Source organism: Mesocricetus auratus, unplaced genomic scaffold, assembly GCF_017639785.1.
Source record: "Mesocricetus auratus isolate SY011 unplaced genomic scaffold, BCM_Maur_2.0 Super-Scaffold_100004, whole genome shotgun sequence".
Taxonomy (NCBI): Eukaryota; Metazoa; Chordata; class Mammalia; order Rodentia; family Cricetidae; genus Mesocricetus; species Mesocricetus auratus.
The window spans coordinates 10664202-10676725 of record NW_024429189.1 but is presented as its reverse complement, the minus strand read 5'-3'; the positions used below and the strand labels follow the sequence as shown (position 1 = coordinate 10676725).

The following is a 12524-nucleotide window of genomic DNA, read 5'->3' as shown; positions in this document are numbered from 1 at the left end:
TGGATTTTTGTTTGATTTTTCATAAAGAACTTGCATTTAGTAGAATGCGGAGGGAGAGAAGACATAGAGGGCTTGGGATATGGTGAGGATATGGTCAAATGTGACTAAAGTTAGAATTCTTTTAAACAATAAAAATTTAATAAAAATAAAAATTTCTCTAAATCCAAGACCTTAGGTTCCTTTGGCTGTGTAAATGATCCAAGGACAATTTAACTCCTATTTCCTGGGATCATAAGGTAAATTAGACTCAGTCAAACAGTTTCTGAACCATCCTAAGTCCCATGCCTTTCAGAACATGTTAGGTCTAATTCTTTCACTATTTAAAGGAAATGGTCCCAAATTATTGGTCAGGACTCCACTGCTAATGTTACCTGCCATGAATATCCAGCTCACCCTTGCTTTTTGAAATGTAGTTAAAAAGGACTCTGTGTCCAAATATTTTGCTGTTGTGGGTGCAGCTGAATTTCTTGAGCTGGGCATTCTAAGTGCTCATCTGCTGTTCAAGACTTACCACACTTCCTCCCTTATGGTTTGATGTGCATAGTGTCATTCTTGGATTCTGTCTCTCACTTCCTTTAACAAACCTATCAGAGAACATACCTATCTCCTATTTATTTCTCCTAGCCATCCTTCTCCAGGTAGTTTATTGTTTTCTTCCACATTCCTAATGATTTACCTGACTGAATAGTTAACTCATCTTCCTGTATGACATCATATTCTTATTCCTCTTTGTAGTCAGCTGGGCTGCAGTTCCAGTGAGGAAAGTGTGAACAGCTTCCACTTCTTTCCAACATGGGTGTGGTAGGGAGTCACCTCCAACTGCTCCAGGCTCCCTTGGCTACTCCTCAAGCCTGGTCCCTACTACCATCTAGCAGGCAAGGGGTGGGGTGATATTGTTTTATATTGTTATTTTTAATATGACCGTATTTCATATTTTTATTTTCAATGCAACAGAATATAAATGTAAAAAATATGAAGCTGACACATGAAATAGGAGAAAACTTCTAATAGTAAAATGTTAGTTATAATAACAGATAATGTAAGTGTGTTTTATCATGGTTTCTTTGACTCAAAGCCTTTTTATGGTATTGTTAGATTGAAATGAGAGCAGAATTTCATATTATGTATAATTTAACAGTTGGCATTTATTTAAATCAGATATGTTTAGTGAATTGGAATATGTATTAATAATTTCCATCTCATGATTGGGAATACTTTGAGGATACTCAGAAGACACAGAATCCTCTCACTAATAAGCTTTGATATATTGTAATGACTGGAAATATTTAATGTTCAGGGTAATTGCTTTCAGATTTAGCTTATCTCCCCAAGAGACAACTGCCTATAAAGGTATTTTTCTCCTCTGGTAACTTATGGAAAACAAAACAGACATGACCACAATCTAAAAAAATCTATAGAAAGACGGTTGAATAGAGAGATTCCCCTAAGGGTCATGATCTCTATTTCCTCCCACATTAATACAAGAAGAAAAAATCATGCTCCTGCTTATAATTCCAACTAGAAGAAGCTCTATGGTATCCGGATTCATTCACTTGTGCTAACAGCAATGGCTTTCTTACTAAAGCAATCAGATTTTTAAACTAACAAGTGGATTTCATATCCATGTCTTTTAAAGAGCCAAAGCAATGTTTTCATACTACAGTTTTTCCATTCCAAATCCTTTGCATGAGAATTAATGTATGACATCTCAGAAAGAAAATAACTTCTGGAAATGTATTTATCCAAGGTTTCAAAATCTGAATGAATATAAACTCTGTTAGAAAATAAAGACGAATCTGAATGTAGTGGGCCACACCTTCAATTCCAGCACTTAGCAGGCAGTTAGGTGAATCTATTTGAGTTAAAGGTAAGCCTGGTATACATAGTAAAGTTACAGGACAGCTAGAGCTACATAGTGATAATCTGCCTCAAAACAAACAAACCAGTAAATTAAATAAATAAAAATACATAAACAAATAATGGAAAGCAAAGTATATACTTTGATCAATAAAAGTGATTGACTAAAATAATTGCGTACTCTTAGTGACTAAATGTCAATTACTTCAGATACATGTATTCTCTGTTCAGAAACTTTGTTTTAATTTTTGTATTTAAATCTTAGTAAAATTAAATTTTTGTATGTATTACTTAGTAAGATTAAATATTAACCCATTTCCCAAGGGTACAGAGGCCCAAATTGACTGAGCCTTTATGTCATTCTACATAGTTGTACAGAGTAAAACTGCCACTAAATCATTTGGGGGCATAGAGTACTCAGTGGGTAGAGTGTTTGACTTATGTGTGTGTCAGTCAATTCCCAGTGCCAATAAACACCTGAAATAAAGATATATAGCTATAATCTCACATACAGGAAGTGGAGGCTAGGGAAACATGACTTCAAGGTCACCCTCAATTATGTATAAAGTTTAATGAGATCCTGTACTAAATGATAATGTATCCCAAAACAACGCAAACAATAAAAACAACAGCAAATGAATAAATAGTTTTGTTCTTTGACTTACTAGTTCAAATGAGGCTCTGATCTCCTTCCTCAAACAGAGGAAGCTTTTCTCTTCTAATCACTCATATGAAAAATAACCTGTAAGTCAATATTGCCAAGAAACAATGCCAAGAGCCTGTTTACCTCAGTCAATTTTCTCTTTCCTTGTTAGTACAAAATAACATCTGCCACTGGAGCTTTAAGGAGCTAGAATTTTGATTAATAATATTGTTTTATAACACAAGTTTCTCCTGTGTTTCTTTTAATTTTTATTACTTGCCTGTTTCTGGGACCCTAGCACTTAAAAATATTACCATGAGTTCAAGGTTGGCTTCAGCTTCTGTGACAGTTCCTGCTTCAAATTAAAACAAAGCAATAAGTGACTAACATAGACCATTAAAATAAAATCATCAAAGAGACTTGCAGCCCAATTTTTATATCTTTTAAAATATTAGTGTGAATTCCCTTTCCTTACCTTCCCAAGTCACATAATTTAAAAAATTTAGTATGTATTAATTGCTCCAATAATAGGCTCTAATAAGGAATTTTCATAAAGGTATAATTGTATTCTGAACACATTGGATCCTACTAATTCTAGTATATATGTTTTTAAATAATTCCAATAATTGAAAACAAAGATATTATCTACTGTATTGGAGAAGTACCAAAAAATTTTTGTGGGAAGCAAAGTATTCTGATTATAGGTAGCATTTTGTTTGTTTGTTTGTTTGTTTATGCTAAGAACACTCATAGCACTGAGGAACTGACATTGTACATCTGGAAAGAATAAATTTGTCTACAACATCTAAAGAATATGGAACAATTTTCATTGAAATCTCCAAGATTCTTAGGGAAATCCATTTTTCTTCAATTGATTCAAACCCACCTAAATCATGTTGATATCTTTTCGTAGTAGCCCTGGTTCTTTTTTTTTTTAACCTTGTATAGTATTGGACAAATATTATCTACTATATGAGAACAGATAAATGTCTGAGGCTTTTAAGGCCATGCAGTCTCTGTAGCAGCTACTTAGGTAGATGCCCTGTTGTAATTACTGCAGCCCTTCAGACAACATGGAAATGCGTGAATCAGAACACCAGAGTGTTCTGAGCAGGGAAATTTCTTAGCAGATTGTGTTAAGGTTGGTACATTCATTCCTCAATAGAAAGGCTCTAAAATCATGCATGCCCATTTTACTGTGTGAGAGTGAGAGGGAATTACACCATGGTCTGAATGAATACCCATTCTACATATGGTATGTGTATAAACATTCTTCTTGCACTTCTTTTTTTCAGTTTCAGTGCAAAACTGATAAATGCATCCCTTTCTGGTGGAAATGTGACACTGTGGATGACTGTGGTGATGGATCTGATGAGCCTGAAGACTGCCGTGAGTATTCTGAAATGGGGTTTAGACTTTAGAGTTCTTTACATTACAGATTTGTAAAAATAAACTAGGCTTGATCTAAGGCATTTTTCATATATTCCCATATTTAAATAAAACATTTTAACTCACAATTCTTATAAAATGTAAAGAAAAATATTTGCAAAGTCTTGGTTTTATTTCTTTTTTCTTTTTTTTTTTTGGTTTTATTTCTGATGACTGATTTTTTTTCTGGATAAAGCCTTTGCTTCACACTGATTAGTAGTATAGTACTTGCTTTTTCACTGAAAGTATTTAACACGTTTGCAATACAAATAAGCAAGATGTAGAAATTCCTTTCTAATGGATAAAAACTTGTATCTTCTTTGTCAATGTTAAGATCTTGAAAATTCTTTAGGAGTACTACTTTTAATGCTAATTTTTATTTATGGTAACTTGATTTAATCTGCCGTTAGACTACTGTAAATGGCTCATGACCAAGGTGACTGTTGTTAGAGCTTCCAGGGTAGCAATCAATGCTAACTTAGGTGGTGATGGGCAATCAGAAGCTTTCCTGGAAATCCTGTTATAGTTCACTCTACAGGTCATTCTAATCCTTCCTTGTCAAGTTGAAGATGCTTGCAGTCAATCCTGATAATTCCTTCAGTGTCTCAGTACAGTTGGCCTGACTTGGCACTGACAATTGATCCATGAGTTGGCCTTGATTGGCCTTGACAACTGAGTTCAAGATCTTAAGGCTTGCACTGAAGAAGGAATACCACCTAATTGAAACGCAGTTATTTACTTCTGAGGAACTTTCTAGCACCAATTATAAAACTGTTTCACACTTTCAGATTGTTACTTAAATGAACTGGGTTTCATCTTCCTTTCCACTATGAGCTTCATAATCGGGAAGTTGTTTCACATATCCTCTTTTATGTGGAAAGCAATAAGCTACCACTTTGGTGAGAAATAAAATAAAAACCATTCCTTTTCTTATTTTGTTATTTTTTTAAACATTATTGACAGAGTTCTTTTCACTGTAGTAGACAATGCAGGGGGAGAAGGACCTGTGAATAATTTAAAATTATGAGCAAATTATTCATTTTAAAAAGATTTTGAATTAGAAGAAATTTCACAAGAAGGAATGGTATGGGTGATAAACAATTACTAAGACCTAATTGTTCCAAGAAAACATTTTCTCCATAATAAAAGAAGTTTTCCTAGGATGTAGTGAATAAAATAATTATAATTTGTGTTTACTTAAAAAGAATAGCATGTACCTGTTAATGTTCTATTAAGATGACCCTTACTGACCAGAGCTGACATTGTTGAGGGAATACCACCATAAAGACCTACAGCAAAGTCACAATCACAATGATTTCTCTCCTAAGTACTTAGGCCTTTGGAATTCTATTTGTAACTTTGAAATTTCATGTCATAAGCCCTCTGCAGTAAAAAGTTAACTGCAGAGTTAAGTTTCTCTCAGTTGCATACTTTCAGAATGCATGTAGTCAAGTGTATATGTTTGTTTGAACAATTGAAAAAAAGACATGTTACTGGTGTAGGGCCCTTATCCTGGTTAAAGATCAGTATTAGCACATTTTATTTCAATTAAAAACAAATTTATATATACTGATGGCATATATAAGTTTTAATGTATTTAAACCATTTAGCATGTATATTACCTTATGAGCTTATTATTTATTTTGTCTTGAGAACATGTAGAATCTTTCTCAGCAATCATCAAGTATAGAACCTGTTACAAAAATGTAGTCATTACAATGTGTAAACAATCTCTGGAACTTGCTTTCCTTGTCTAATTAAATTTTTGTGTCCTGTGGTCAAGATCTCCACAATCTCCTACTCCGTAGTTTCTAGTAGCTATCATTTTACTGCTTGTTTTCATGAATTTGGGTTTTTTTTGTTTTAAGACTTTATGTATAAATGTCATGATATAGTATTTCCTCCTTCTATGCCTGAACAAATTGCTGTATTTAATGCTTTCTCGGTTCTTGAGGATTGTCACAATTGAGTTTCCTCCTTAATTAAGGATAAATGCTCAGTGCTTATCTGTGACATATCCCTGTTCATCTGTCTATGCACAAGTGAGTTGATAATTTACTGGGTCTCTATAAGTAACATTGTAGCAAATACCCAGGCAGCAACAAATTTCCAACATCCTGAGGTCATTTCCTTTGTACATGTATATATATCTGAACCACCACATACTATGCCAGTTCTATTTCATTTTTAAAGATGTATACCATAAATTCCTGTGCTATATATGAATTTATATTGCTATCAAGAGTGTGCAGGCCCTTTATCCACACTTAGCCAATATTTAGCAAAGTTTGCCTTTAAAAATATTGCATATTTTGATAGATTTGATCTGATACCCTATTACAGGTTTAATATGTATTGCCATTGAAATTAGTAATGTCTTTTTCTTTTTTTTCTTTTAAATATTTAGCCTATTTGTTTTTGTTTTTTGAGACAGTATTTCTATGTGTAGTTTTGGAGCCTAACCTGGCACTTGCTCTGTAAACCAGGCTGGCCTTGAAGTCACAGAGATCCACCTGGCTCTGCCTTATGAGAGCTGGGATTAAATGTGTGAGCCACTAATGCCTGGCATAATTTTTACAAATAAAAGGCCTTGCTGATGTAACTGCCCTATTAATTAATACAAAACATATCTCAGTATATCTTCCATTATTATTAACTCTTCCTTGTATAAAAGCATATTGGAAGAGAAAATACTACCATTTATAAAGTGTTTATTGTAATAATGTAAATGGTATGTAAACTATTTATTATATAAAAACACTGTATGTAATTATTATTAAAATATGTTCTAAATGTGATGGATACAGGAGGTTTCCAATTAAAAGAATATAGCTATGTATACAATAATTTGGAGGCAGTAAAGCAGAAAGAAGAAATACTTATTTTAAGAACATGGAACAAGAATAAAAGCTGTTTATTCAAGTACATTTAGGAATAGGCTGACACTGAGTTGAGATCACTATTGAGTGCTCTCTTGGTGTGTGCATTTGTGTGTGTGTGTGTGTGTGTATGTATGTATGCATGAATTTATGTTTATGTACAAATGCATGTGTGCTGATACATGTATGGTGAGTTCAGAGGTCAACATTGAGTCTCCTCCCTAGATGAGACAAGGACTTTTATCCTGGAACTTGGTGAATATTGTAGGTTGCCTGGCTCACATTCCTCAGGAATCAACCTGTCTTTGCTGTCCCAGAACCAGGATTATAAGTGTTGGGCACTATAGACAAGTGTTAACATGTACTCTGGGATTTGAACTCAGGTCCTTAACCTTTCTCAGCATTTCACTATGGTGATGCTACTTCCCAAACCACAAGTGACTTTTTAGTTATAGTTTGCATGTTAATAGTTTGCTTCTCTGGTAAGAGAATTTATGAACTGCAAGTCAGGAGGCCATCTGGGTTGCCCATTACTTAGATGCTCACCAGGCTCTAATAGATCTCTAGATGTGAGGCTTTCCCTTTATGCTGAAGATATAGCCAATGAAAAATACCAATAACAATGTCTGATTAAGACATCAGGGACTTAGTTTGCCTCTTTACAAAATATTCATTCTTTCTTTCCCAGCTGAATTTAAATGTCAGCCAGGCCGATTTCAGTGTGGAACAGGACTCTGTGCATTGCCTGCTTTCATCTGTGATGGGGAGAATGACTGTGGAGACAACTCTGATGAACTTAACTGTGGTAAGTCATTAAAGTCCTAACTTGGGCACTGACATCTAAGTCTTGATTGCTCATGACTGCCCCTTTTTAAATGAAGACTCGGGTCTCAGATCACATTATTTTCTTCTCTTTGTCACAGACACACATGTCTGCCTGCCAGGTCAGTTCAAGTGTACCAAGAACCAGAAATGTATCCCAATAAACCTCAGATGTAATGGACAAGATGACTGTGGTGATGAAGAAGATGAAAGAGACTGTCGTAAGTCAACCAAAATGTCCTGTCTGGTTGGACTTTTGAATGCTAAATGAAACTAGAATGAAAATTAATCTCCATAAAATCATGCAATGTAGAAAAATAAGAGAAAAATATGAACAAGAAATAACTAAATTATGTCAATTATGGTACATTTTTAAGAAGTACTACATAAAACAGAGAAAAAAACAAAAAAGATATGAATAATCTTTATTTTAAGATCTCCCTGAAGATTGTTGCACTCATGAACAGTACATTCATGTCAATATAAAGAAAACCATCAGAGCAACATAGCAGTTGATTATATGGTGTTTTCCCATATACTGGCTTTCCCCCATATTAAGTATAAGTACTTTATGCCTATTGATTAATGACATGTAGGACATCAGCTCCATTTTAATTAGGGATTATTTCTCTCATGTAATACCCGTTGAAAGAATGCAATGTAAAAACAAATTTAGTTGTAATTGATGCTTCACATAATAAACCCTAAAATCTACCTAAAAAAATAATTACTTTTAATCTTCTCACATTATGCTCCCATCTCCATAGAAATATCAAATACATTTAGAAGAAGGCAAAGTGCTGCTCTATTGCATGTGGAGAAATGAATAGATAATCATGTATTCATGTATGAATATGTGCACAGACACACACACACATACAGAGAGAGAGAGAGAGAGATCCTGAAGAATAAAGCACTCATCAAACTTCAGATTTTCAGCAAAACTCCTGTGAATATTTCTTTCTTGCTGAAGTTTTATTTTGTTCTATGAAACTTTCATCAGTCAATAACAATGTGTAGTCATCTAGCAATTTGATTAAGACAATGTGTTCTGAATAGTTAGGACCAGTTCACCCAGATGACCACTCTAGCCAGGGTCTAGTAAAGTGGCCACGATAGTGATGTACTTTCCTGTCTGAGTCTAGCCTTTTCCACTCTCTCCAAAACTACACTTCTGAGGATTTTTTATTAAACTTTATAAACTTCCTTATTTATTTATTGCCTTCCAACGTTAGTAATTTTGACTTATAAAATGAATAAGGATGAGCTCTAAAAATATTTGAAAAACTATTTTGAGAAACTAAATTCCCTATCTTAAAAAGCAGTTTCCAAATATATTTTCTGTGGCTCATTTGAAAACACTGATTTTATTCATGTATAATCATAAAAAAATAGGTGTTTCTTTCTATTTCCAGTTGGAGAGTCAATTGGGTGCATACTAAAAGAATAAAACCTCAAGTTTTCTCTGCTCGCTACCCCATTAATGAAAGGAGATGTTGTCCTTGAACTGTCACAAGTTCTTGTGTAGTATCTTTATAAATAGCATATCCATTTGTGCTGAATGTTGCACATTAAAAGATATTCTTTTTCTTAAGCTGAAAACAGCTGCTCTCCTGACTATTTCCAATGCAAGACGACAAAGCATTGCATCTCCAAGCTGTGGGTTTGTGATGAGGACCCAGACTGTGCAGATGCCTCCGATGAGGCCAACTGTGGTGAGTGCTTTGTGGCTACAAAGGTCAGCTCCATGCCCTGGTACCATAGTCTTAACTAAATACAGAGAAAAAAAACTCAACACTGTCCAGAAGAAAGTGTACATGGACAAGTGTTTTCTTGTGTTCTGAGAGTCCTAACGAACGTAGGTGAGCTGTTTGCAGAAAACAGACTGAGAAGGAAGGAAATGAAGCTGATGAGCTGTTTACAAAAGGCACAGGAGAAGATGGAAGCAAATAAAAAGGATAAGCTGTTCAGAGAGATCATAGGGTAATTCAAAACACAATGGAAAAATAGGAAAGTGAGTAAAATATTGGTCCCATTTTAATGGATGACAATGATTGTGAAAATTGTTTTTGACGTGTTAATGTTTGCAATTATATTCTGGTACAATGTTCCCTAAAATTTTTGAGTAAACAATATAGTCATTGAATACTGCAAGGTATTCTGTTTTGAAAGTATCAAGACCAAGATGGGATGAAAAGCAGATCTTAAATCCAACTCATTTTATCAACATTTATTAAATACTAATACCATCCCTTTTGTAGGCTAATGCTTCAACATGGCACTCATAGAAGAGAAAGCAATTAGCATTTAAACTGCTAATTGATTAGAAGAGATGGATTCCTTATTGAGAGGATAATTAAAATCATAAGGCTCTGAAATTCCATTTATATTGGAGAGCAAAAATGACAAGTGTTAAGTCATTTTCTTAATACAATTCCATAAAACTGTCTTCATAACACACAGCCATTATAGTTTATCTTGGTATCCTGTAATTGTCAGTTACCACTTGTTATGCATAGATAAACATAAAGTCTCCACCCAAACTATTCATCATTCCCCCCAATATTAGGCACTTTGCTGAGCAAGTTAATTTCCCTGCATTGTTTGCCATGTTGTCTTCTGCAAAGTTTTTAATCAAGGCAACTAAGATGAGGTATTAAATTTAAATTACTAGCAAGAATGTAACTTTTGTAGTATAATCCAGAAACTATTACATGACATTGTTTTTGGTAGATTATATAATTCAGTAAAAAGTACTGCTTGACCAATTATTAGAAATGAAAGTGCTGGTAACGATGATACTAGCAAGACTTGATCTTTCTATGGTAGCTTTTTATTTTCTTCTTTGTGATTATTCCATCATGACATTGAGCATATTCAACCAAAAACAAAGGATGATTTTTTTTTCTGTAATACATGGCCATCAGTTGGGCGGTGGTGCCGCACGCCTTTAATCCCAGCACTCGGGAGGCAGAGGCAGGCGGATCTCAGTGAGTTCAAGGCCAGGCTGGACTGACAGCCTCCAAAACAATACAGAGAAACCCTGTCTCGTAAAACCAAAAAAAAAAATACATGGCTGTCTATGCCTTTGGACAATAAGAAATTAGTAGTTCTAAATATGTAGCAGATATATATGAAATTAGGAACTATTATAACAAATACATATGGATAGAAAGCTGTGCTATCCATACCAGAGGACCAGAAATATGACACAGTGGGTAGAGGTATTTGCATGCAGGCCTGATGAACAGAGTCTGATCCCATCGTCTGAAAATGTTGCAGGAGACATATGGCTTTTTCAAGAGAATGGTCCTTTGGCCTTCACATATGTGCTGTGTCTGGGTGCTCAATTACTGACTAAAACAAATACACATGTAGAAACACAGAAAATAAATTAAAATTCACAAATTACATCATGTTTTCTGTTGTTTTTGAGACTTATTATTTCCTAATATTTCAGTATATAAATGTTGTATAGACAAGAAATTAATCCATTTTCTTGCTGAAGGTAATTTCTATCTATTGTAAAAAAATAAAAATTTTTAATAAGTTAAATGCAAAATATCTAATAAACCTGTGTTGTACACATTTTACATGGATGTTCATTTTGAATAGGTTTGACAAAACCCAGAAGCAAGACTTCATTCACCCTATAGTCGGTTAAGAATTGAACTGTATTTATTCTTTGGATCCTGGATTGAGGCTGAGGAGTCAACTCAGTTCCAGCACACATACCTGTAATTAGAACAATGTAATAAGTGATAGTTGTCCTCAATCATTTGTGCTTTTACTCCAATTTACATTTAAAATAGCACTTTGCAAATGTTTATTCTACAGCAATGCACTGGAGAAATTTTAAAAGGATGGCACATGAACACTGTTATCTACTTAGTGATTTAAATCTGCATTTCCTATATTTTAATATCAGTTACAAACTAATGCAGTATATTTTGAGTAGCAAAAAGTAGTATGAACCTCCTCATTGTTTTAGGGCTATGTGTGCTATGGTAGGACTAGAGGCATTTGGGTTAAGAAGGAAACTGAAATATTGCTAAAGTATCTCTCTTTGGAGATATTTACAGGAACTTGATAGCAGGACTTTATTCTTAAAAAATGGAAGTGTATCTATCCATGAACACCTTGAGAGATTTCTTGAAAGCCTGTGCAATGGAGTTCAGAGTACTGAGTCATTATACTTATAAAAGCCCAAGCTTTCATATATATCCAAACCCTACTCTGGTCTTAAATTTCTAGTGACACATGGGACCTCTTGAACTGACTTTCACAGATGCACATGATTGTGCCTACAAAAAGGCATCTTGTTTTACTGATTCTCACCTTATACTTATCTCACTCTGATGATTGATTTACAAAAAGCCCCTAACATCCTGAGGAGTCATTATACCATAGCATATCTGTACACCTTTCATTCTATACATCTCAGAGTAGAGTTTCTGGCTGATGATCTAATTTTAAACCTTTATAACACAATCCCAGAGCTCCATGTTGCTCTTTTAAGAGTTGGCCCAATGCTATTCTTCTTTCAGCAGCGGTAATCTCTCAAATGTAATGAGTCAGTAACATATTTCTAAGCATACAAGTAAGTATAATGAAAATGAATGTTTTTAAAGTTTGGAAGGCGGGAAATTATTTACTTGTTCAAAGAAAATTTTGTTATTTCCGTAATATTTCAAAATGGTAGTTCTTTAAAGCTGTTTATGCATATAGTATGTTTTTCTTTCATCTATTTGTTTTGAGAATTTTTCTCTTTTCTCCTTGTACTGATAGGATGCTGTTTCTCTCTATCCTGTCTCTGTCTCTGTCTCTCTATCTGTATACTTTCAAAAGAAAGAGGGAAAGAAAGAAAGACAAAGAAAGGAAAAGAGAGTAATGAA

General features: G+C 34.2%; 1 protein-coding gene across 6 annotated transcripts in view; it reads left to right on the top strand.

Annotated features, from left to right (window-relative positions):
• Positions 1-12524, top strand: part of Lrp1b (LDL receptor related protein 1B) — a 1890041-nt gene that overhangs the window by 1685761 nt on the left and 191756 nt on the right. For all 6 annotated transcript variants that reach the window (XM_040745299.1, XM_040745298.1, XM_040745301.1 and 3 more), the window contains 4 exons: positions 3796-3889; positions 7496-7612; positions 7731-7850; positions 9225-9344. In XM_040745299.1, the coding sequence (XP_040601233.1) occupies positions 3796-3889; positions 7496-7612; positions 7731-7850; positions 9225-9344 (451 nt within the window). The remainder of the gene's footprint in view (positions 1-3795; positions 3890-7495; positions 7613-7730; positions 7851-9224; positions 9345-12524) is intronic.